This window comes from Moschus berezovskii, chromosome 4 (assembly GCF_049115385.1).
Source record: "Moschus berezovskii isolate FMDL1 chromosome 4, NW_MosBer_1.0, whole genome shotgun sequence".
NCBI classification, from domain to species: domain Eukaryota; kingdom Metazoa; phylum Chordata; class Mammalia; order Artiodactyla; family Moschidae; genus Moschus; species Moschus berezovskii.
In genome coordinates, this window is record NC_142463.1 from 119,019,030 (window position 1) to 119,045,757 (window position 26,728).

At 40.4% G+C, this 26,728-nt stretch overlaps 1 protein-coding gene and 1 long non-coding RNA gene across 9 annotated transcripts in view; one reads left to right on the plus strand and one right to left on the minus strand.

The window, feature by feature from the left end:
- Window positions 1-2,275: 2,275 nt before the first annotated feature.
- Window positions 2,276-15,249, minus strand: LOC148778243 (uncharacterized). 4 transcript variants are annotated; one of them, XR_016037340.1, is made up of 3 exons: window positions 15,088-15,249; window positions 10,131-10,239; window positions 2,276-3,288 (listed from the first exon to the last, which is right to left on the minus strand). It is a non-coding gene; the product is annotated as an uncharacterized LOC148778243 (long non-coding RNA). The 4 variants fall into 4 exon arrangements; XR_016037337.1 differs by lacking the exon at window positions 10,131-10,239; XR_016037339.1 differs by lacking the exon at window positions 2,276-3,288 and having other exon boundaries at window positions 7,664-10,239.
- Window positions 15,250-15,408: 159 nt separating this feature from the next.
- The window catches only part of NUF2 (NUF2 component of NDC80 kinetochore complex), a 38,443-nt gene continuing 27,123 nt past the window's right edge, over window positions 15,409-26,728 (plus strand). Inside the window, exons 1-5 of one of the 5 annotated variants that reach the window (XM_055403546.2) lie at window positions 15,409-15,545; window positions 19,040-19,181; window positions 20,622-20,696; window positions 21,641-21,717; window positions 22,216-22,277. In XM_055403546.2, coding sequence (XP_055259521.1) covers window positions 19,059-19,181; window positions 20,622-20,696; window positions 21,641-21,717; window positions 22,216-22,277 — 337 coding nt within the window. In that variant the 5' untranslated portion in view covers window positions 15,409-15,545; window positions 19,040-19,058. Of the gene's footprint in view, window positions 15,550-15,583; window positions 15,690-19,039; window positions 19,182-20,621; window positions 20,697-21,640; window positions 21,718-22,215; window positions 22,278-26,728 lie in introns of those variants that run through there. The other 4 variants (XM_055403547.2, XM_055403544.2, XM_055403548.2 and 1 more) reach the window with 4 other exon arrangements.

The window sequence follows — 26,728 nt, forward strand, 5'->3', positions numbered from 1 at the left end:
TATCCTTTATCATATTCTTTATAACAAACTGGTAAACACAAGTAAGAATTTCCCTGAGTTCGGTGGCCATTTTAGAAAATTATCAAACCCAAGGAGGGGTCACGGAAACCCTGGTTTATAGGTGATTGGTCAGAAGTACGGTAACAACCTAGACTTTGTGATTGACATCTGAAATGGGGGCAGTCTTGCGGACTCAGTTTCTTAACTTGTGGGATCTGATGCGAACTCCAGGTGGACAGTATCAGAACTGAACCGAACTGTGGGACACCAAGCTGGTTGTGGAATAATTGCTTGATGGAAACTGCACTCCCCCTCGGAGTACTCTCTCCCCCACATCTGGTGTCAGAAGTATTGTGAATGTGAGTTAAGGAGAACTTCCCCTGACAAATCAACACCCAAATGTTTTCTAGTCCATTTGGTTACTTGCTGGTAAGAAAAGGAGCAGCAGGAACCCGGGGATTAAGAAAGTACTATATTCCTGCTCCTCAGTGACAAGTAGGATGACCTTGGCTTCAACAGCAATAAGAAAAAAAGACAAAAAAAAAAAAAAGATTAGTAACACACAACTGGTTGCAGTCAAGAGTAATGTCAAATAAATTATCAGAAACTATTCTACTTATCAAAATGTAAAGGAATTTCAAAGGGAGGAAAGGAAGTTGGCTAGTATTTATTGACCATACTCACTGGACCACTACATTATAGCCACTATCTCACTGAATCCTCATCTCAGCAGACTTATTAACCGTATATTCTAGAACAGCTGAGATTTGTAGATGGTAAGAAACTTTCTCCAAAAAATGATGACTAGTAACTGGCAGAACCGGGTCCTGAATCTAGATCTATAATTAGTCTTCTAGGTTAGCAGTTGTTCTCAACTCTAATGAACTGCACCAGAATGACTTGGGGAAACGACTTTAAAGTGCTAAAATTCTTAAACCCAGAGATCCTGATTCTGTGGGTCTGGAGGTGGGGGTCCAAAAATTTCAATTTCAAACAGGTTCACCATCACACATGATTTTGACTACTGAACTACATTAAACAAACAAACAAAAAAATTATCTGTGAGAGTGATTCTTAACCTTTAGTTCAGATCACTTTACCAAAGAACATGGTCTGCCGGACAACAACTGAATAAAAAGAATCTCTCCTCATTTCAGTGTTTACCAGCACACTCTCAATGAGTTCAATATTTAATGCATTTTAAACTGAGTTGGTACTCAGCTGAAACTTCTTGAATAAATGAGCCATGCAACGTGAATTAAAGTAACTAAATCATTAAATTCTTACGTGATGGCAGTGATGCTCTGACTTTTGGATTATCTGAAGCAGTACAAGCAAAAGTGAGGTACTGACATAGGACTGAGAATTATGTACTTTGACAAACAGGAACATTTAGAAAACAGCCATCTATTACTACAATCACCTTAGGAAAAAACGATAATTCGATGCAAAATGTATAGAAAAGACACGGTGTAATATTAAGCTGATTTTTAAAACAAATAAATCTAACTTTATGAGAAACTTACTACATTGTCTTAGTTTTCTCATTTAAATTGATAAAACTTTATCAGGGATCTAAATAGGTCCATGGGTCAGACTATATTTACAGACCAACTGGAGTTCACTGTTATAGGATGTATAAAGAAGAAATTTTAGGACTTGAGAGTAATTTTAGGACTTTAAGAATATTTTCAATTTAATTAAGATAATCAAATTTACCTGTATGGAATGATCCAAGAGCTTATAACATGGTATGTTACTATGTGGTACATACTAGGAGAACAAATAAAAGAGATTTGTGTGGACTGGAGCAGGAAGTGAAGGATGGGTGAAAGAAGTGATAGCTGAATTCAATTTGGCTAGACAGGAAATAGAGGACAGAGAACCCTAAATGGAAAAGGAACAAAATACACCAGGGTGGAAATAAGCTACCGAGGGCTGACAGTGATGGGAGCTGGGATTATGGTGAGGAGACCAGTCTGATGAGAGCAGAGGGTATGCTTTAAAAGATAGTGAAAGACAGAAAAGACTCACAGACAGAGGACAGACTTGTGGTTGCCAAGGGGGAGGTTGGGTCAGAGAAGTGGGGGAGCGATGGAATGGAAGTTTGGAGTTAGCAGATGCAAACTGACATATGAATGGATGGACAAGGTCCTACTGTATAGCACAGAGAGCAACGTCTTGGGATAACCCATAAAGGAAAAGAATATGAAAAGGCAAGTGTATATGTGAATACACACACACACACACACACACACACACACAGATGTATGTATAACTGAGTCTGAGTCATTTTGCTGTACAGTAGGAATTAACACATTATTAATTAACTACACTTAAATAAAACACATGCAGTAGAAGATTAAGTTGAATAAGAAAAGTGGACTGGATGATGTGAGAAACACACTAGTACTGAAATAAGAGTCTAAACATGAGCAGATAAAAGGACATTGTAGTTTCTTACTGTGCTATTGTGATATAAGAGAAAATTTGACCTTAGGCCCTGGCTTCTGGCCAGCGCTGCTAAAACTTTTGTAATTTGCTAACAGGTGCTAGGAATATCTTTTGTTCTAATAATTGGTCTTTGACCCTAGTTCCTAACACAGAACACCTAAACACCTTGGGTAATACGAGCATCTTTTACTCTGAGGCAATTTATGGTGAGCTCCTGGATAACTTCAGGATGAAGGCTGATCACCAGAAAGACCAAGCCATGATTAGACGCTTGGAAACTTCAGCTGCAATCCCCATTCTTTGGAGAGGGGCCAGAGGCGAGAGGCTGGAGACTGAGTCAGTAGTCAATCATGTCTGCAGGATGAAAGTATGGGGTTCAGAAAGCTTCTGGGTTGATGAACAAATCCACGTGCCAGGGAGCACCCCAACTCAATGGAGATAGAAGCTCTTGTGCTTGGAGCCCTTCCAGACCTTGCCGTATGTATCTCACACCTGGCTACTCCTTTATATCGTTTATTATGTAACAAACCAGTAGACTTGTTTCCCTGAGTTCTGAGTTATTCCAGAAAATTACTGAAACCTGAGGAGGGAATTGTGGTAACCCCGATTTATAGTCCATCAGTCAGAAGTCAGACGACAATGTGGGACTTGCGACTGGCCACTGGAGCAGCAGCAGTCTTATGAGACCGAGCTCCCCGTTAACTTGTGGGCTTCGGCACCAATGCCAAGCAGACAGGTCAGAAACAACGCTGGTTTCTGTAAGTACTGTAGGGAGGTGGTAAAGGGTGGGAGGTGTCTGGGCATACAGTCCTTCCTGGGAGGACGGCACACAACCTGAGGAACACAAGAAGGGGACTGTTACAGACAGTAACACTGCCCCTACCAGTTATAAGGGTTTGAGACTAGGCAGTACAGTAGGGTAGCTACAGACAGCTTCTACTGTTAGACAGCATGGGTTCAAAGCTTGGCTCTTTTTCTAGATGTATGACTATAAACAAATTGTTTAAGTTTTCTTAAGTGCCTGAAGTTTTTGGTTTTACATCTGAAAATGGGAATGGAAAGTACTTCATGCAGTTCTGAGAATTACTGAGAAAATACATGGACCTAGCACCTAGAATACCTTCTATGAACGTGAACTAGCATTATTTAAATGCTGTATGCAAAAGGTATATAAATGGAACTTGCCTTAATGTGTTATCCTAGGGACAATATCAGTTGCCTGCTTAACAGTCAGTGAAAACTGAAGGGTAAGTTTTTCAAATACAAGAGAGTTCCAGAAAAACATCTATTTCTGCTTCATTGACTATGCCAAAGCCTTTGACTGTGTGGATCACAATAAACTGTGGAACATTCTGAAAGAGATGGGAATCCCAGACCACCTGACCTGCCTCTTGAGGAACCTGTATGCAGGTCAGGAAGTACTGTACAGGGAACAACAGACTGGTTCTAAATAGGAAAAGGAGTGCGTCAAGGTTGTATATTGTCACCCTGCTTATTTAACTTATATGCAGAGTACATCATGAGGAACGCTGGGCTGGAAGAAGCACAAGCTGGAATCAAGATTGCCAGGAGAAATATCAATAACCTCAGATATGCAGATGACACCACCATTACGGCAGAAAGTGAGAGGAACTCAAAAGCCTCTTGATGAAAGTGAAAGAGGAGAGTGAAAAGGTTGGCTTGAAGCTCAACATTCAGAAAACAAAGATCATGGCATCTGGTCCCATCACTTCATGGGAAATAGATGGGGAAACAGTGGAAACAGTGTCAGACTTTATTTTTTTGGGCTCCAAAATCACTGCGGATGCTGATTGCAGCCATGAAATTAAAAGATGCTTACTTCTTGGAAGGAAAGTTATGACCAACCTAGATAGTATATCAAAAAGCAGAGCCATTACTTCGCCAACAAAGGTCCGTCTAGTCACGGCTATGGTTTTTCCAGTGGTCATGTGTGGATGTGAGAGTTGGACTGTGAAGAAAGCTGATCGTCGAAGAATTGATGCTTTTGAACTGTGGTGCTGGAGAAGACTCTTGAGAGTCCCTTGGACTGCAAGGAGATCCAACCAGTCCATTCTAAAGGAGTTCAATCCTGGGTGTTCATTGGAAGGACTGATGCTAAAGCTGAAACTCCAATACTTTGGCCACCTCATGCGAAGAGCTGACTCACTGGAAAAGACTCTGATGCTGGGAAGGATTGGGGGCAAGAGGAGAAGGGGACGACAGAGAATGAGATGGCTGGATGGCATCACCGACTCGATGGATATGAGTTTGGGTGATGGGAGTTGAGTTGAGATATGAGTTTGGGAGTTGGTGATGGACAAGGAGGCCTGGCGTGCTGTGATTCATGGGGTCGCAAAGAGTCAGACATGACTGAGCAACTGAACTGAACTGAATGACAAAATTAGATACTCTTACCTAGTACTTATATAGAAATGTTTTGATAAAACACACAGATACAGCCTTCTTTTTGAGAGAAGTAAGATTAGGGGCTGTGGAAAGAAGATGTTGAGAACTTAGAAGTGATTTCCTTCTAAGAGTTCATTAAATAAAGTCCGTACTAGAAGATTTACTCTAGATAACAGAAGTCACTAGCATAAAAGAATCTACTGGAGTGACAATGTAACATTAAAACTCTGACAAAAAAGCTAGTTATCTCCAGAGTTTTCTGATACTGTCATTACTGGTTCTATTTTTTAACTTCCTTTTCCAAAATTTGTTATGAATGATTAATTTTAACCTAAGTGTTCACACTTCCCACCTCTCCTCCCCCCAAGAACCTCTTAAACTTCCTTGAAATAACTGGTAGCACTATAGGATATTACAATACCAAAATCAGAAATACCCAGAGTATAAAAATCACATTAGACACATATTTTTATCAATATTCAATCTGTATGGGCTACTGATTTCTTAGGCCCTCTGTTGCTGTTACTAAGTTGTTTCAGTTGTGTCTGACTCTTTGAGACCCTATGGACCACAGCTCACCAGCCTCCTCTGTCCATGGGATTTCTCCAGGCAAGAATAATGGAGTGGGTTGCCATGCCCTCCTCCAGGGGATCTTCCCGACCCAGGATCAAACCAGCAACTCTTCTCTCCTGCATTGGCAGGCCAGTTCTTTACCACCAACGCCACCTGGGAAGCCCAAGGTTCTCTATGCTATGTTACAATAATACAGGTTGATGTGAAAGTTGAGGATAGGATAATAGGAGGTTAAAGTAGAATATACCAAATTTTTGCTTCCTTACATCTGGTTTAGAGTTCATCACAGACTAACAAAGGACATATATTTTATGGTTTTCAGACTAAAAATTTCATTTGAATCCAAAACAAAGATACTGTTTAAAGTAACTCGAATGTATAGCCCAGTTCCCAAATCTACTAATAGAGATGGACACAGGAGAGGAATGAAGTAGATTAGCAGATTTGGAATGACTAAAAGGCAACACAAAAACAGACACCTACTTTGAATTCAATGCTGTTTGTCTTAAGTCTGAACTCTAAATACGTTTCTTAAAGCCAACAAATTCAGAATCTAACTTTCCCACCTAGAACACTGTGTTCAATGTTCATCACTCTATTTACTTATGTAAAAGAAAATGAAAACTTCTAAACTGCGTAAGGTCAACACTAGCACAACAGCGCCACCCAGTGAATATGCTGTGGAAACAAAAATGCTACTAGAATTCACCTCTAAATATTAGTGCATCTGTAGTACACCTAGAAACCCAACCTTTTAAATAAAATTATACACTAAGAGGCCAATTCACAATATATAAAAACATTATTACATATTCATTCATAATTAACTACAGTTAAGATGGAAAAGGAATATTCCAACAATTGTAAAGAAAGGCTTTCGCATGTTGGATGCTACTTGTAATGTTAGCAAACAATAAATGTTAGCTGACAGGTCAAAGAGGCACACTGTTTTCTCTCATATGAATTGTTGTTGCTGCTGCTGCTGCTGCTAAGTTGCTTCATTCGTGTCCGACTCTGTGTGACCCCATAGACGGCAGCTGACCAGGCTCCGCTGTCCCTGGGATTCTCCAGGCAAGAACACTGGAGTGGGTTGCCATTTCCTTCTCCAATGTATGAAAGTGAAAGTGAAGTTGCTCAGTCGTGTCCGACTAGTAGTGACCCCATGGACTGCAGCCCACCAGGCTCCTCTGTCCATGAGATTTTCTAGGCAATATGAATTGTTAGGCAGATATGTACTATACTCCTTTGGCTTAGTAAGTTTTAACTATACCTCACAATACATAGTTTCAAAGGTTTTCTGATGCCCTTGATATAAAGTATGTGCTGATAATTTCACTGTTTTTAGACATAAATAAATATTATTTATGCAAGTGAACTGAATAACAGCAACAATGGTAGGATCATCAAAGTTGTGAACAAGCTGATAATGTGATGTCGTCAAACAACGCTGTGAACAGTCTGACTTCATATAGCATTGATATTCCACTCTGTATCACAGCATAGGTAGAGTTCTGTCTTCAGCTTAATGTTCATACAGATTGAGCACTTCTTTCTCATCATTTTTAGTTTTCATAGGAAATATAAGCAAATGAGGGAAAAGGCATGAAGAACCAAAATATATATGATAAAATCTTTTGAGCCCCAGTCTCCCTCCTCAGTTCAGTTCAGTCGCTCAGTCGTGTCCGACTCTTTGCGACCCCATGAATCACAGCACGCCAGGCCTCCCTGTCCATCACCAACTCCCGGAGCTCACTCAAACTCATGTCCACAGAGTCGGTGATGCCATCCAGCCATCTCATTCTCCGTCGTCCCCTTCTCCTCCCGCCCCCAACCTTTCCCAGCATCAGAGTCTTTTCCAGTGAGTCAACTCGTCACATGAGGTGGCCAAAGTATTGCAGTTTCAGCTTCAGCATCAGTCCCTCCAATGAACACCCAGGATCGATCTCCCTTAGAATGGACTGATTGGATCTCCTTGCGGTACAAGGGACTCTCAAGAGTCTTCTCCAACACCTCAGTTCAAAAGCATCAATTTTTCGGTGATCAGCCTTCTTCACAGTCCAACTCTCACATCCATACATGACCACGGGAAAAACCATAGCCTTGACTAGACGGACCTTTGTTGGTAAAGTAATGTCTCTGCTTTTTAATATATTATCAAGGTTGGTCATAACTTTCCTTCCAAGGAGTGAGACCGCTACTATTAATTTCTCCTGTTAGATGTACCATGTTTAAAAAGGAGTTCAGTTCAACAACGACTGGGTGCCCTGTTTGTGCCAGACACGGTGTAAGGTGCTAGGGAACCAAGTCATCTAGAATCAGCCCTTGTAGCCCAGCCAGGTGCTTCGTGACAACCTGAAGGGGCAGGATGGCAGTGGTGGTGGAGTGGGGTGGAGGGAGGCCCAAGGAGGTGATAAGTATATATATTATGCTGATTCAAGTTGTACAGAAAAAACCAACACAACATTGTAAAGCAATCTTCCTCCAATTGAAAAATAAGTTAAAAATAATTCAGTCCTGTGTAGTAATGGAGACAGACACAAAGCAGAACATTTCCATAAACCTTTATTTTTTTAAAGTATTGTCTGAGATTTCTCCCAATTGCATCGTATCTGTCATTTTCACATGTATCTCCCACAGGCATCTTGAGCTAGATACATCCAAAACTCAATCACCAGTCACCTCCCCCAATGAGTTCACCACTGCATTTTCTAAATCAGAAAATGACATTCCATTTATCTAGGCTCAAGCCAGAAAACTCTCACTCAGCAGATATTTATCAAGCATCTACATGTCTAAGGACGTCCAGGCTGTGAACATAGGATAGCAAATAGAGTCTTCACTAAAACTTGTTTACGGAACTCTACCCTTTATTTCTCTAACCTCTGCCCTTCCAATCCAGTTGTCAAGCCTTGCCAGTTCTGCTTCCTGAACTCCTCTGGGATTTATGCTTCCATCCACCCTGGCAGTGCCCTAGTGCAGGCTGCCATCTTCTTTTCCTTGGATGACTACAATGGAGGCCTAACTGCTTTTCCTTCCATTAGTCGTGCCGCTCAATTCCATTTTCTCACAGTAGCCAGAGTCATCACCTAAAATACAAACCTAACCACGCTGAAACCCTTCAAACTTACTATTATCTTTAGGAAGAAGGTCAAATGCCTCAATAGGATCAGCAATACTCTTCGTGATCTCGGCCTGTTTACTTCCCCAGCCTGCATCTAGACTCTCTGTTCCTGGACTATGCTCTCCTTCCATGTCTGGGCCTTTACAGTTATCTCTCTCTTGCCCTCCGGCCTTTAATTTGGCTAATTCCTATCTATTCACAAGCATGGAACCATTCAGACGGAATTACAGTTTTTTTTTTAGTTTGTGTTTCCCTTCCCTATGAGAATATAAGCTATGTCACTCAATTATTAGATTGATTTTTACATTTACTTGTTCATTATTATATTTCCATATCTAGCTCAGTGTCTGGCAAAAAATAAGAGGCTAAGTATTTTCTGGATAAATCAGTCAACACTCAGAAAGTCAGAAGGAAAGTCAACTAGCTCAGTCTGTGGATTAGGGAAAGGCTTTTTAGAAGACATCTGAAAAATAAGTAAAGGAAGTAGGAATTAGGCAAAGAAAATCAAGACAGTCCAGACAGTGTCAATAAGAATATGAAAAGTTCTCTAAGTGTAACAGCTTCATGAATGGGAAGTGGGTGTGATGGAAGATGATAGTGGAAACATAAACAGTCGTGAGATTATGTAGGTCCCAGGATACAGGCTATGGAAGTAGACTTTATCTTGTAGGTGACGGTGGTGGTGGCAGGGGGCAGGGTAGGGTTGTAGACATTTAAACAGACCAGTAAAATGGTCAGATTTACATTTAAGACTGATCATTCTGGCTGCCACTGAAAAGACAAATTGCGGGATGTAGGTGAGGGTTGTAAGGCTGGAGGCAACAGTGGGATAGATTGGTAGTTGAAACAAAAGGAAGGGATAAATTAGAATCTGAATGGCTCATGAGCCCTCCCAAATGGATCTATCTAGTAGGCAAATAAAAGTCTGAGTCTCAAGGAAGAAGTCAGATATAGCAGTAGTTTTAGGATCCTTAAGCAATAGCTTAAAACAATGAGCATGGATGGTACTCTGAAGGGGAATATTCATGCAAACAAAAAAGGGAAAAAAAAAAATCAAGGTTTAAACTTATACTATTTAAAGGACAGGCAGAGAAAGAGCCCCTAAGAAGCATGAGATAGGCAGAACAAACAGGAGAGAAGCAAAGGGATTTAGGTTTCAAAAAGGGCCTGATTAAAGGTGTCAAAGTTAACGGAGGGTCTGGAAAGCGGTGCTGATCAATAGCACAGGTGGAGTGGATGCTATCAAGAAGAGAGAGGCAGATAAATGTGGGGTAGACAGGAAGTTAATACGTTACATGAGGGCTTCAATTTTCTCAATTAACTAGGTACAAGGTTGCCAGAAATGTTTGCGGCCCCTAGGAAATCTCCATCCTCAAATGAGTGGGTCTTTGATGGCAAGGAAGGCATAAGACCCAGGCTTAGTATTCCACCTATTCCTACCACACTAGACCAAGTGAATCGATTTTTCATCCTTACTGCTGCTGCTGCTGCTAAGTCAACAATTTGGAAATCTTGTCACTTAAAAAGAGATTTAAAAAATTTTGACCAAAAGCACTAGCTACCACAGGAACACCACCTGAGTTAAAGTCCTAGTTGCAGGCTGTGATGGTCTCACTGAGCATTCCATCCTGTCAGTTAAAGGTCTTCTCAGTCTTACAGGTGTCATCTGGGATCTAAACTGCAATCTATAACAGAAAAAGAACACAAAATAAAAAAGGAACTGGCATAAAAATTGCAGGCACATGTGAATGTGTGTTAAGTGTTTGAAAAATACCTTTTAGACAACTCTAGTCACCTTCTAATAAAAAAAGAAGTTGAAGTTGAGGAAGGAGGAGGCAGTTATCACTGAAAGTTATGACAGTGAACTGACAAATGATAAAGGAGTGTCAAGAATTGGGGTAAGCTGAAGCTGCAGACCAACAATCTGCTGTATGTCACTTTGTGTTATTTCCTCCAAGGTGCTCACCTGGAGACTTATGGGACAGATTCAGGATTAAGGTTTTGACAGGCACTGGGGTCTGAGGAAAGGAAACACAGGGCATCTGGATATTGATAAATCACGCGGTCTAGGCTGGGAAGGGAGGTAATGGCAGGAGGGCTGAGAAAAAAAATGAAATATAAGAGCAGATATGGACCAAGTGAGGGTATATAGGTGCAGGGGAAAAAGATGTTACAGCCATAAAGAGTAATGGAATATAATTTTCTGCTGTAGTTAATGTCTTTATGAATGACAACAAAACTCTAGACAGTCTAGGTTGGGATTTTTGTATTTCTGGTGTTCTGCCTTCTACTCCACGATGACCAGTAACAGACAACAAAATTTTGAAAAGTCAGATATACCCTTATTATCAAGACAACCTGAATAAACACCTATGAATTTTTTCTAAACTTTGATTCTAATAAACTATCAATTTGCCATATCTGCAGTAAAATTACCCTCCAAATACACAATTCAGTTCAGTTCAGTTCAGTCGCTCAGTCGTGTCCGAAACTCTCCGCGACCCCATGAATCACAGCACGCCAGGCCTCCCTGTCCATCACCAACTCCTGGAGTTCACTCAAACTCATGTCCATAGAGTCGGTGATGCCATCCAGCCATCTCATCCTCTGTCATCCCCTTCTCCTCCTGCCCCCAATCCTTCCCAGCATCAGAGTCTTTTCCAGTGAGTCAACTCGTCGCATGAGGTGGCCAAAGTATTGCAGTTTCAGCTTTAGCATCAGTCCTTCCAATGAACACCCAGGATCGATCTCCTTTAGAATGGACTGGTTGGATCTCCTTGCAGTCCAAGGGACTCTCAAGAGTCTTCTCCAGCACCACAGTTCAAAAGCATCAATTCTTCGGCAATCAGCTTTCTTCACAGTCCAAAATACACAATTACTATCCTATAAATACCATCATTCTGCTCTTCTTTCACCTCATTTTTCTCTCTCCATATGGTTCATTCTATTCTTGGTTTACAAACAGGTCACCTTTCCTTGTCTGGACTCTTAACACTGGTTGAACACTTAACATTTGCAGGATATTTTACTAGGACAGTGTATAAATAATAATAGTCAAAATAACTGGTAATACTAATACTTATTCTGCCAAATACTTTACATGAATAAATCTATCTAATCTTCATGACACCCTATAAATCAGATATTATCACTGTTTTAAAGATGCAGAAACCAGTTTAGTTAGGTTAAGCAAGCTGCCTGAGTCCACATAGATGGTAAGCAGTGTGATGAGGGATTTAAAGCCAGCTTCTTCTGACTAACGAGCTGACCTCTCAGCCATTATGCTATCTATATTCCTTTGCTCTGTTTCTAAGAAGATATGGCCGAGTGGACTTATGTGCATTCACAAGTAATCAGCTTGATTTGTAAGTGAGAAAGGTCTCTTTTTTTCAGACTCTCAATGTTTTTAAAAAATCTATCGATCACAATAAACTGTGGAACATTCTGAAAGAGATGGGAATCCCAGACCACCTGACCTGCCTCTTGAGAAACCTGTATGCAGGTCAGGAAGCAACTGTTAGAACTGGACATGGAACAACAGACTGGTTCCAAATAGGAAAAGGTGTACGTCAAGGTTGTATATTGTCACCTTGCTTATTTAACTTATATGCAGAGTACATCATGAGGAACGCTGGGCTGGAAGAAGCACAAGCTGGAATCAAGATTGCCGGGAGAAATATCAATAACCTCAGATATGCAGATGACACTACCCTTATGGCAGAAAGTGAAGAGGAACTCAAAAGCCTCTTGATGAAAGTGAAAGAGGAGAGTGAAAAGGTTGGCTTGAAGCTCAACATTCAGAAAACAAAGATCATGGCATCTGGTCCCATCACTTCATGGGAAATAGATGGAAAAACAGTGGAAACAGTGTCCGACTTTGTTTTTTTGGGCTCCAAAATCACTGCGGATGCTGATTGCAGCCATGAAATTAAAAGACGCTTGCTCCTTGGAAGGAAAGTTATGACCAACCTTGATAGTATATTAAAAAGCAGAGACATTACTTTGCCAACCAAGGTCCGTCTAGTCAAGGCTATGGTTTTTCCCGTGGTCATGTATGGATGTGAGAGTTGGACTGTGAAGAAGGCTGACCGCCGAAGAATCGATGCTTTTGAACTGTGGTGTTGGAGAAGACTCTTGAGAGTCCCTTATACTGCAAGGAGATCCAACCAGTCCATTCTAGAGGAGATCAATCCTGGATGTTCATTGGAGGGACTGATGCTAAAGCTGAAACTGCAATACTTTGGCCACCTCATGCGACGAGTTGACTCACTGGAAAAGACTCTGATGCTGGGAAAGGTTGGGGGCGGGAGGAGAAGGGGACGACGGAGAATGAGATGGCTGGATGGCATCACCGACTCTGTGGACATGAGTTTGAGTGAACTCCGGGAGTTGGTGATGGATAGGGAGGCCTGGCGTGCTGTGATTCATGGGGTCGCGGAGAGTCGGACACGACTGAGCGACTGAACTGAACTGAACTAACTTTTGAGTTTTATTAGATACTGACTTTTGAGAATTACATTAGTAAATAGACACAGAAAGGGGAAAAGAAAGCCCTAAACTACTGGATATGAAACGTACTTTTACTTCAAGTCAGCATAAATTTCTGTTTTAATAGGTAGAGCCTCCACTCCCCAATACAACAAAATACCAGAATTTGTGTCTATTATCAATACAATCTTTCCAGCATTATTTTTCACTTGATTCAGTCCAGACTTCCCGACCTTCCCATCACCCTCACTAATTAATACTGTACCCTGCAGTCAGATGCATCTTCCAGTGTCCCAATAAATAGTAAAACTAAATGGTTGTCCCCCACTCTCCCTGACAACTAGGCCATCCTATTGGCCCATCTTCTGCTGCAAGGCCTTGATTTGTGACTGGGTATGAGGTGCCTGCCCCTCATTCAGGCATCAACTAAAGAATACAACTCACTCTGGGACATGTGTTCAGGGAACAGTTCAGTGTTGGAAGGCACCGGCAATGCCTGGCTCTTGTGGCAGCATGAAAGAAGGGAGGCAGAAGAAAAGATCAGGATTCTACCCTACATGGGAGTAGGAAATAGCAATCCACTCCAGTATTCTTGCCTGGAAAATCCCATGGACAGAGGATCCTGGTGGGCTATAGTCCGTTGGGTCACAAAGAGTTGGACACAACTGAAGTGACTTAGCACACACACACACATGAACTTCTCCAGATAGCTTTCAGCGGCATAATTTCCCTGAATTAATCCCTAAGTTGATGATGGTATCTATTAGCCCCTTTTCCCTTTCTAATGAATCCTAAAAGAGATATTGTGGATCACAACAAACTGTGGAAAATTCTTTAAGAGACAGGAATACCAGACTACCTTATCTGCCTCCTGAGAAATCTGTATGCAAGTCAGGAAGAAACTGTTAGAACGGAAGAAGAAACAGATTGGTTCCAAACTGGGAAAGGAGTGCGTCAAGGCTGTATATTGTCACCCTGCTTATTTAACTTATATGCAGAGTACATCATGCGAAATGCCGAGCTGGACGAAGCAAAAGCTGTAATCAAGACTGCCAGGAGAAATATCAATAACCTCAGATATGCAGATGACACCACCCTTATGGCAGAAAGCGAAGAAGAACTAAAGAGCCTCTTGATGAAAGTGAAGGGGACGACAGAGAATGAGATGGCTGGATGGCATCACCGACTCTGTGGACATGAGTTTGAGTGAACTGCGGGAGTTGGTGATGGACAGGGAGGCCTGGCATGCTGTGATTCATGGGGTCGCAGAGAGTCAGACACGACTGAGCGACTGAACTGATGAAAGTGAAAGCGGAGAGTGAAAAGCTGGCTTAAAACTCAACATTCAAAAAACTAAGATCACGGCATCCGGGCCCATCAGTTCACGGCAAAAAGATGGGGAAACAATGGAAACAGTGAGAGTCTTTATTTTTTTGGGGGGAAGGGCCTCCAACCTAGACAGCACATTAAAAAGCAGAGACATTACTTTTCTGATAAAGGTCTGTCTAATCAAAGCTAAGGTTTTTCCAGTAGTCGTATATGGATGTGAGAGTTGGACTATAAAGAAAGGTGAGCGCCGAAGAGTTGATGCTTTTAAACTGTGGTGTTGCAGAAGTCTTGAGAGTCCCTTGGCCTGCAAGGAGATCCAACCAGTCCATCCTAAAGGAAATCAGTCCTAAAAATCCATTAGAAGGACTGATACTGAAGCTGAAACTCCAATACTTTGGCCACCTGAGGCGAAGAACTGACTCGTTGGAAAAGACCCTGATTCTGGGAAAGACTGAAGGCAGAAGAGGACGACAGAGGATGGGATGATTGGATGGCATCACCGACTGGGTGGACATGAGTTTCAGCAAGCTCGGGGAGTTGGTGACGGACAGGGAAGCCTGCCATGCTGCAATCCATGGGGTCGCAAAGAGTCGGACACGACTATGCGAATGAACTGAACTGAAAAGAGATAGTACCTGTAAGCATCCAACACAGAACCCGGGGGCTCTGCTCAAAAAGCATCAGCATCATTATCAGTCTGAGACTCTATGACTTACCTTGCCCCACTGACAGCCCCACGTCCGCCATTCCCTGTCACCCTGAGCTTAGCTTAAGTCTCCAGAAACCCTCTATTCACTTTCGCTCTTCACTTCTGAAGCCAAACACGTCCATGGACCTCCGGAATTCCGCGGCAATGCCGGACTACTTCCCCAAACCGCAGCGCCGCCACTTCCTGCAGAATCTAATTCCGACTGGACGTCAAGTCCGCGAAAAATAGTTCCGCCTAGAGCGCAGCGTTCTCTCTCGCAACTCCAGCGCCAACCGCTCTAAGCATATTGAGCCCAGCCGGTGCCCGGCGCGGCCGGAGCGCAGGAAGTGGGCGGGGCGGAACGGGGCGGGACTTCCGGTAGGAGGCGGCTGGTTTGAAAACTGACAACGGTCGAGGTTTGCGGACCTTTGACTTCGCGTGGAGCTGCTCCACCGACTCGCCGCCGTCCTGTGGGCGGCTGCTGCGGTAGGTGAGAGCAGAGGGACACGCGTGGGCGGAGTCCGGGAGACAGTGTGTGCTCCCTCGCTCTGGAGCCACGGGCCTGACCGTGTTTTCGCTACGCGCGTCGCTGGGGTGGAGGCTGCAGAAGCCCGCCTTTGGGTGGTGCGGGTGAGCCCATAGGTCGTTTTTGTTAGATTTCAGAGCCCAAAGCAATCTGAACTCATTTCTTATGAAACCAGGGTCTGTTGTCTGGTACAGCAAAAATTACGCGAGAAACTTGAGGTCCAGCTGGTCAGTTGAAGGTTGTATTTCTATATTTTTAACCGGTTTATTTAGAAGATAATGGGGTTCCAGGTGCTCTCATAAATCTCCGTTATTCAAACATCTCTTAACCAAAGTCAAAACCAAAAATGGAAAGACTAAAATGTCGTGTTGTTGTTCAGTCGCCAGGTCGTGTTCTTTGCGATCCACTATTCCACAGCTCGTCAAGCTTCGGTGTGATATTAGAAATATCATGCTTAATCCAAAAGTCAGAGGAAGAGGGCGGTGTATATATAGCGCTGTGCGTGTATGGCACGATCATTTTTCCCTGAATAAGTTCAGGAAACTTAGTTTTTTGAGGTTCGGACTCTTCTCTTTGTTTAGCATCGGCTCCCTGGGCTTTTGATTTCCACGATCTAGTTTATTTTAGAAAAATGAACCTACTGTGCGGTGGATTGTGGTGTTGCAGATAATGAGACAGCGAGAGGTGATTAGCAGTAAATGGCCTGCTACTTTATATATTAGGTCATCTATATACTTTATCTCACCAGGGAGCTCAAACTGGATTGGAGACCTCTCCACCTCTGTCTTTTTCTCTCCCTCCCTGTTCGGTTCTCCCTCCCTCTCTCCACACACTCATGAATAAATTGGAACTGAAATTGTACTTCAAAGAAAGATAGAAGTTAGATAGGAGAGGTGGTTTCAAAAGGAAACATTGGAAGTTTGGGAAACGTCCTGGAGGAGACTAACTTTTAACAGAAAATTGATTAGGTTATTAAACTGGAAGTTTTTAAAGGTCAAGCAGAAACATTTGAATTTGATGTGATGGGTAGGGCAGGTAATTAAAGTATTTTTGTAAAGGTATTACCTGATGCACAAGACTTTAGAAGGGAGAGATGTGTGATAATATTTATGAAGATATTGTATTTTGCACCTCTTTCTCTATTGGAATAATCTCTGATCCAGATATATTAATAGTTTGTTTTGGAAAATTTACTTTTTCTTCAGTCTTTCTTTGGGCAATGATTTTTAAATCTATGACTTAGATGAAAATACAGAGTGCATCAGTTCAGTTCAGTTCAGCCGCTCAGTAGTGTCCAACTCCCCGCGACCCCATGAATCACAGCACGCCAGGCCTCCCTGTCCATCACCAACTCCCGGAGTTCACTCAAACCCATGTCCACAGAGTTGGTGATGCCATCCAGCCATCTCATTCTCTGTCATCCCCTTCTCCTCCCGCCCCCAACCTTTCCCAGCATCAGAGTCTTTTCCAGTGAGTCAACTCGTCTCATGAGGTGGCCAAAGTATTGCAGTTTCAGCTTCAGCATCAGTCCTTCCAATGAACACCCAGGATTGATCTCCTTTAGAATGGACTGGTTGGATCTCCTTGCAGTCCAAGGGACTCTCAAGAGTCTTCTCCAACACCACAGTTCAAAAGCATCAATTCTTTGGCGAAGAATGCATATTTATGTTAAAAGGGACATATAACATGTGAGGTGTCAGAATCTGGATACAAAAAGATTCTGACTGTAGAAGGAAAATCTGGAATTATGAAATTCAATAATAGGAAATTGGAACAATAGGAAATTCAAATTATGAAATTCAGTAGTGTGAAATAGGAATAATGGGAAATTCAATCCTAGGAAATACAAATCCTTAAGGTTCAAGTAATCAGTTAGGTAAAAAGAGCATGGAGAAGTCCTCTCTTATGGACTACAAAGTCATGTAAGAAGTCATGGAGTGGGCTACTTTGAGAAAGTTCTGGGACTTTGAGTCAAATGCACACACACACACGCACACACACACATATTTGTCAGTAAGTGTTATAATAGCGTTAGATCAGCAGTGACTGTTGCCAACTGTATTGATATTCCACCATAATCAGACCATATCTGGAGTATTATGTTCAGTTTGAACCTTACATTTTAAGAAGACACTGATGAAATAGTTGTAGGGGAAAGTGAGCAGAATGATAGTTTCTAAAACAGTCATAAATGGAGTGGTTATTCTTAAACTATACTTACCTTAGATCAGAGAGGACTAAGAAGAGAGATATGAGAGCTTTCCTCACAATTTTGAAAGTGGAGTCATGTGACCTAGGATTAATAAATTCTGTTTAGTTGCAGTGACAAGAAGTAGGACCAGAAGATGAGTTATAACAGATTTCTGTATAGTATGAGAACGAGTTACCTGATTATCAGAACCATACTAAGGTGGACAAAAAGTTGCCTTGAGGCGGTGAATTCTGTGATGTTTCACATGTTTAAGCAGAACTGGGAAGTTATTTGTCAGTCACCTTTCAGGGTGTTTAGCAGCATGCTGGGCCTACTACCCACTAGATTCCAGTAGCATCCTCAGTCTAGTGTAGACAACCAAAAAGTGTCTCCAAAATTGTGAGAACAACTGCTCTAGGAGAACACAGGTGTGAATATTTCACTGTTGAAGGACATTGAGGGAGTGGATTTTTGGTTATTTTATTTTTCAAGTTCTCACTCTGGTGATTGGAATTCTTGCCAATTGCAGCTATTCATGGGCTTCCCTGGTGACTTAGACGGTAAAGAATCTACCTGCAGTGCAGGTGACCTGTATTCAATCCCTGGGTCAGGAAGATGCTCTGGAGAAAGGAATGGCAAGCCATTTCAGTATTCTTGCCTGGAGAATTCCATGGTCAGAGGAGCCTGGTGGGCTACAATCCATGGTGTCGCAAAAAGTGATGATGACATGACTGATGACTTTTACTCACTTACAGCTATCCTATTCTTACTCTGTTTTTTTCTCTCTGGTCCTACTTACGTCTTAAACCTTATTAATCATCTCACTGTGTGTCATTGAATAGAATGTCAAGTCAGAGTACAGTACAGCTTATTATTTATTCACCGTATGATGCTGTTGTTTGTGTATAGATTCTGCTGATAGTGTGACCTATATATTTTACTTTGAGGATTAATTCTCAGGATCTTACTGAACTCTGACTCCCAAACTTAGTCCTCTTTCCCAAGAAAAAGAAAAAGGTATTAGTTAAAGTAGAAAATAACTGTGTTGCTTTAGAATAAAAGCTGTTTTAGAATATATATGTATGTGTGTGTATATATATTTGTTTTTAATGTTATATCTTACTAAGATGTTTGATGATTTGATGATAGCACTACCATAAATATAGTTCAACCTTGGCTTGTTAATTTTGTCCTTACATTTGTCAGGTAGTGAAAACTGCTGGTTGTGCCATGTTTCTGATCTGTGCTTTTAATTCCTTCAAGCCAACAGGAGACTCCCAAGATGGAAACTTTGTCTTTTCCCAGATATAATGCAGCTGAAATTGTGGTTCATATTCGAAACAAAATCTTAACAGGAGCTGATGGTAAAAACCTCTCCAAGAATGATCTTTCTCCAAATCCCAAGGTAAAATGTGGTTCTTTTTGCATGTGGTTAATATACAGGCTACAGTAGGTCTGTAATGTGTGGGGAAAGGCATGTATATCACTCTTTGATACAGGCTAGTAATTTTAATTCAGAGAAAATCTCTCAACTAGAGTTATTTTAAAATAATAATGTTTTTATGTGGGGAACTTCTGCATTCCCATTAGGAATTCAAGTCTTTAATGCAGCTGTTTTCTTCCAGGAAAAGCTTCTAAACCATAGATGTATTACAGTATATTAAACTTTTTATTATTGGAGTAGTGGTCTGAGTGTATCATTTATTGGTAAATCTTGAAGGAACTTACTCCAGGTGGTTTCCAATCACAAAAAGTGCTTAGAAGCAATCTTCTTGAGGAGCTTACACATTAATTTTCTTGCATTATGCCCCAATGGGGAATTGACTTGTTTTGACAGTGTTTTTTATGTCTTTAGTTGTTAAATGCAGAAATGAACTATTCATATGTCACAGAAAATCCCAAAGTCTCCTTCCATTTTCCTGTGTTCATCTTGAAATGATAACATAATAAAACCTGGTTTAATGATGTAGAATTTAGACTTTTTAATTTTGATGACTCTTTGATTCTTTAAAATGGAAGGAATAATCTCAGAATAAACAAACTTGTTTGTGTATGGATGAGAAAAGGTTCTATAGGCCAGCTTTTTGGAACTGCTGATTTAGAAGATGAAAGTTAAAAATCCCATACTATCCTATTAAATGTATACCTCCTGGATCATAGGAGTCCCATGAACAGCTAAGACATCTTAATAAACATCTGAGGCATCAAACAAGGTTTCCCATGTTCTTTTTTTTAAAAAATATGCCCTCTTTATTTTTGTCGTATTTTTGATGGCATGTTTTGAAAGACTAACCTATTCTTCCATTCCCTAATGTGGATAGATTTCCTGGATTGTATTTGAAAATTCTTGTTATCATTCTGTGTATAAGCCTAAACAACTGATCTTGTTGACCAGTACATATGACTAAGCACGTATGAGCAAACTGATGAGTATTTAAGGTGTTTTATTAAAATATGGAAAAATTAAGGATAAGATGTATGGAGAGAGTAACATGGAAACGTACAATACCACATGTAGAATAGATAGCCAATGGGAATTTGCTGTATGGCTCAGGAAACTCAAACAGGAGCTCTGTAACAATCTAGAGGGGTGGGACTGGGAGGGAGGCTCAGGAGCGGGGGCACACGAGTGTACCTATGGCTGATTCTTGTTGATGTTTGACAGAAAACAACAAAATTCTATAAAGCACTTATCCTTCAATTAAAAAATAAAGTGGCAAAAAAAATATTTCAAGGGAAACGGAGTAAAATGCTGTCACTCTTCTTTTTATCCATTAACTACAATGTTGGACTGTAATGGTGATGGTGGTTCAACAGAGTATTAAAAGTTATTTTTCTGTTATAGCCTGAAGTCTTGCATATGATCTACATGAGAGCTTTACAGATCGTATATGGAATTCGACTGGAGCATTTTTACATGGTGAGTTTAAGATAAAGCAAAATTGTGTTCTTTTGCTGCATTTCTCCTGCTCACATTGAGTATTGGTTTTCAGGATAGGAAGTTCTTGACTTTATTTTTAGTAAAATCAAAGGCTTATTTAAAATTAATGTCATTTACAAAGGAATCTTAGATGTAGTAATGGTTTATGTTGATAGCTTTACTAAGATGAAAACTATTATTGAAGACCTAAATGACACAAGTTATTGATTCTCTGCAGTTATTCACAGATTTCCAGGCTCGTCTTCAGAGACTACAATAAGCAATAGCAAAGTCTTCACAGATACTGTTCTCTTCTCAGGAAGGACTTCCAAATTAGAATAAAAGATATGCACTGAGATTGAAAACAGTTGAAATAAAGCACTTGAACTTTTAGCAAATTAGGTATTTCTAGTAGAAAGATTATTTTTCTTAATCTTTTATTGCTATTATTGTTAAATCATCAGGGCGACATCAACTGAAGATATACAAAAATGCAGTATCTGTAGAATCTCAATATATATTGTTAGAAAATCGAAGGGTTTGTCATTTATTTGCTATGAAGCCTTGTTAAGGCTTAGTTTCTTTGTCTATAAAATAAGGTTAGTACTCTGTCCTGTTGTTATAAAAGATAAGGAGGAATATATATTAAGAATATATTTATATAATTTATCAGAGTACCTGATATTTAGCAATTGCTAACCATTACCCCTTTATTTTTTCATTTATTTAAAAAGTCTTTATTGAGCACTCACTATGAACTGAGCATTATTAATATTAATGACATGTCTAGTTTTGTACCAGGATCTGCATTGTTTGTTTAAATTAATGATAGTAAGTTAATATATTTTGATTTTAATCTGTGATTAAACTTTCTTGAGGTTGAAAATTTTTCTCATTTTGTCTGATCAATTTGTAACTTGGATTTTGTGATTTATTACGTTTAGATGCCAGTGAACTCTGAAGTCATGTATCCGCATATAATGGAAGGCTTCTTACCAGTCAGCAATTTGTTTATTCATTTGTAAGTAAAGAGTCATTGTTTTCTTAGTCCACATTTGTATTTACATTATATTTGGCTTTCTTAAAGACATGATTTTCTTTGGAAAGGAATGTCTACCATTTTTCTCTCCACTCCCTCCCATAAATATTCAAAATTGTATATTTCCAGCAAATACAGCTAACTGCCCCCACTTCAGTTCTTTCAGTTGATGTATTAAGATACTGTGAGTCTAAAATTGTTAGAGTTTTGCATCTTAGAGAGTCCTGGTACCTCCAAGAGTGTGTGTTGTTTATCAGAATCTATAACTGTACTTTGGTATTACATGAATACTTATGTAATATACAGAAAAAGTAGATTTCAGTGCTATATGATTATGTATTGTAGTAGACTTCTGACTCAGTCCTTTGACATTGAGAAATATATCCAGAAATCTTTTTGATAAAAAGATGTTTATCCTCTTTGACTTAGAATGTAACTCAAAGATACTTTTCAATATGCTTGCTCCACTTTATCTTTAAGGGACTCATTTCTGCCCATCTGTCGGGTGAATGACTTTGAGATTGCTGATATTCTATATCCAAGTAAGTGAAAATTAAAATAATTTTTAATGTTTGGCCTTTAATCTAACATTTTACCTTTCTTTCGATAATGTGAAAAAAGAAAAGACTTAAAGGAACTTGGATTTAGAAAGTGTGTCTTGATTCTCAAGGATGAATTTTTTAATATCCCATTATTGGAAATTTTTCCTTTGTAAAGTCACCAAAAAGCTGTTTTTTTTATTAGCTTTTCTTAACTCCTTACATTTGAAAATGTTCTGTAAATTTGAGATTATGAATACAAACAATATGCAAACTGTGATGTTGCATAATGAATTAATCATACCAGTTTTATCAAATATCATAATTACTTTTTACCATGAAGAAAACCCCTTTTAACACTGATAATCATGATAGTCATGATATTGTATTAAAATGTAAAGTTCTCCTAATTTTGTCTCCCTTAATTTACTTGACTCTTTGGTATTTACAAATCAAGTTATTTTATGTTTCAAGATATTAGGTGTACTATATAAAAATTTATTTTTTATCCCATTTTGGATCTACGTTTTTTGTTTATTGGCATATAAATTATACAGAATAAAAATTCACTAATTTTACATGTATAACTGAATAAATCTTAGCAAATGTATATAGTTATATAACCAATACCACAGTCATGACCCCTCAAAGTTCCCTTATATCCCTTTGCAGTCAGGTTTCTTTGGTCATGCATTTAACCTGCAAGCACTAATCTACTTTTTATCACTATAATATTTTGACTTTTCAGAACCTCATGTAATTGAAATCATATAGTCTATAGTCTTTTGTGTGTGGCTTCTTTAACTTAGCATAATGCTTTTGAGATTTGTCCACATTATTGCATTTATTAGTACTTTGTCCTTTTATTTTAGAGTAGCAGTCTATCATAAGTATACAGTTTATTTATCCATTGTCCAGTTGGTAAGACATTTGAATTGCTTCCAGTTTTGGCCATTGTTGCTGTGAACATTAGCGTATAAATCTTTGTATGCACATATTTTCATTTCTGTGGATAAAGGTTGCTGTTGTTCAGTTGTTCAGGCTTCTCTGACTCTTTGCGACCCCATGGACTGCAGCACACTAGGCTTCCCTGTCCATCACCAACTCCCAGAGCTTGCTCAAACTCATGTCCATGGAGTCAGTGATACCATCCAACCATCTTGTCCTCTGTCGTCCCCTTCTCTTCCTGCTTTCAGTCTTTCCCAGCATTGGGGTCTTTTCTAATGAATCGAATTTTCACATCAGGTGGCCAAAGTATTGGAGCTTCAGCTTCAGCATCAGTCTTTCCAATGAATAATTAGGACCGATTTCCTTTAGGATTGATTGAATGGTTTGCTTTCCTTGCAGTGCAAGGGACTCTCAAGAGTCTACTCCATCACCACAAATCAAAAGCATCAATTTGGCGTTCAGCCTTCTTTATGATCCAACTCTCACATCCATACATGACTACTGGGAAGACCATGAAGTGAAGTGAAATCGCTCAGTCGTGTCCGACTCTTTGCGACACCGTGGCTGTAGCCCACCAGGCTTCTCCGTCCGTGGGATTCTCCAGGCAAGAATACTGGAGTGGGTTGCCATTTCCTTCCCCAGGGGATCTTCCTGACTCAGGGATCGAACCCAGGTCTCGCATTGCAGGCAGACGCTTTTACCTCTGAGCCACCAGGGAAGCTTTGACTATATAGATCTTTGTCAGCAAAGTGTCTTTTCTAATTTTTAATATGCTGTCTAGGTTGGGCATAGCTTTTCTTCCAAGGACCAAGTGTCTTTTAATTTTGTGGCTGCAGTCACCGTCTCCAGTGATTTTGGAGCCCAAGAAAATAAAGCCTGTCACTGTTTCCGTTCTTTCCCCATCTATTTGCCATGAAGCTGTGGGACCAGATGCAATGATCTTGGGTTTTTGAATGTTGAGTTTTAAACCATTTTTTCACTCTCCTCTTTCACCTTCATCAAGAGACTTTAATTCCTCTTCACTTTCTGCCATAAGGGTAGTATCATCTGCATATCTGAGGTTACTGATATTTCTCTTGGCGGTCTTCATTCCAGCTTGTGCTTCATCCAGCTCAACATTTCATATGACGTACACTGCATATAAGTTAAATAAGCAGGGCAACAAAATACAGCCTTGATGGACTCCTTTCACAATTTTGAACCAGTCTGTTGTTTAATGTTTGGTTGTAACTGTTGCTTTTTGACCTGCATACAGGTTTCTCAGGAGGCAGGTAAGTTCTGGTACTCCCATCTCTTTAAGAATTTTCCACAGTTTGTTGTGATCCACACAGTGAAAGGTTTTCAGGTCAGTTCATTTCAGTCACTCAGTCGTGTCTGACTCTTTGCGACCCCATGGACTACAGCACGCCAGGCCTCCCTGTCCATTACCAACTCACAGAGTTTGCTCAAACTCATGTCCATCGAGTCAGTGATGCCATCCAACCATCTTGTCCTGTGTTGTCCCCTTCTCCTCCTGCCTTAAATCTTTCCCAGCATCGGGGTCTTTTCAAATGAGTCAGCTCTTCGCATCAGGTAGCCAAAGTATTGGAGTTTCAACTTCAGCATCAGTCCTTCCAATGAATATTCAGGACTGATTTCCTTTAGGATGGACTGCTTGGATCTCCTTGCAGTCCAAGGGATTCTCAAGAATCTTCTCCAACACCACAGTTCAAAGCATCTATTCTTCAGCGCTCAGCTTTCTTTATAGTCCAACTCTCACATCCATACATGACCACTGGAAAAACCATAGCCTTGACTAGATGGACCTTTATTGGCAAAGTAATGTCTCTGCTTTTTAATATGCTATCTAGGTTGGTCATAATTTTTCTTCCAAGGAGTAAGCATCTTTTAGTTTCATGGCTGCAGTCACCATCTCCAGTGATATTGGAGCCCCCCCCAAAATAAAGTCTGTCACTGTTTCCACTGTTTCCCCATCTATTTCCCATGAAGTAATGGGACCAGATGCCATGATCTTAGTTTTCTGAATGCTGAGCTTTAAGCCAACTGTTTCACTCTTTTTCACTTTCGTCAAGAGGCTCTTTAGTTCCTCTTCACTTTCTGCCATAAGGGTGGTGTCATCTGCATTTCTGAGGTTGTTGATATTTCTCCCGGCAATCTTGAGTCTAGCTTGTGCTTCTTCCAGCCCAGCGTTTCCTCATGATACACTCTGCATATAAGTTAAATAAGCAGGGTGACAATATACAACCTTGACGTACAACCAGTCTGTTGTTCCATGTCCGATTCTAACTTGCTTCCTGACCTGCGTACAGGTTTCTCAAGAGGCAGTTCAGGTGGTCTGGTATTCCCATGTCTTTAAGAATTTTCCAGTTTGTGGTGATACAGTCAAATACTTTGGCATAGTCATTAAAGCAGAAATAGGTGTTTTTCTGGAACTGTCTTGCTTTTTCAATGATCCAGCAAATGTTGGCAGTTTGATCTCTGGTTCGTCTGCCTTTTCTAAAACCAGCTTGAACATCTGGAATTTCACAGTTCACATACAGTTGAAGCCTGGCTTGGAGAGAATTTTGAGCATTACTTTACTAGCGTGTGAGATGAGTGCAATTGTGCGGTAGTTTGAGCATTCTTTGGCATTGCCTTTCTTTGGGATTGGAATGAAAACTGACTTTTTCCAGTTCTGTGGCCGCTGCTGAGTTTTCCAAATTTGCTGGCGTATTGAGTGCAGCACTTTCACAGCATTATCATTTAGCACTTATTGAAATAGCTCAGCTGGAATTCCATCACCTCCACTAGCTTTGTTCATAGTGATGCTTCCTAAAGTCCACTTGATTTCGCATTCCAGAATATCTGGCTCTAGGTGAGTGATCATTCTATCGTGATTATCTGGGTTGTGAAGATCTTTTTTGTATAATTCTTCTGTGTATTCTTGCCAGCTCTTCTTAATGTCTTCTGCTTCTGTTAGATCCATACCATTTCTGTCCTTTATTGAGCCCATCTTTGATGAAATGTTCCCTTGGTATCTCTACTTTTGAAGAGATCTCTAATCTTTCCCATTCTATTGTTTTCCTCTATTTCTTTGCACTGATCACTGAGGAAGGCTTTCTTTTCTCTCCTTGCTATTCTTTGGAACTCTGCATTCAGATGGGATAAATACAAAAAGTAGAAATGCTGGTTTACATAGTAAGTACATGCTTAACCTTTTAAGAAACTGCCAAACTATTCTTCTAAGTGGCTGTATTGTAAAGCTCTAGAGCATTGCCATTGGCAATATGTGATAGTTTCAGTTTCTTTACATTCTCCTTGTACTTGATACTGTAGGTTTTAATTTGACATGCTAAAGGCTGTCGCTGGGTTTCCCCAGTGGCACAATAGTAAAGAGTCCACCTGCTAATGCAGGAGACACAAGAGACATGGGTTTGACCCCTGGGTCAGGGAAGGTCATGTGGAGTAGGAAATGACAACCCACTCCTGTATTCTTGCCTGGAAAATTCCATGGACAAAAAATCATG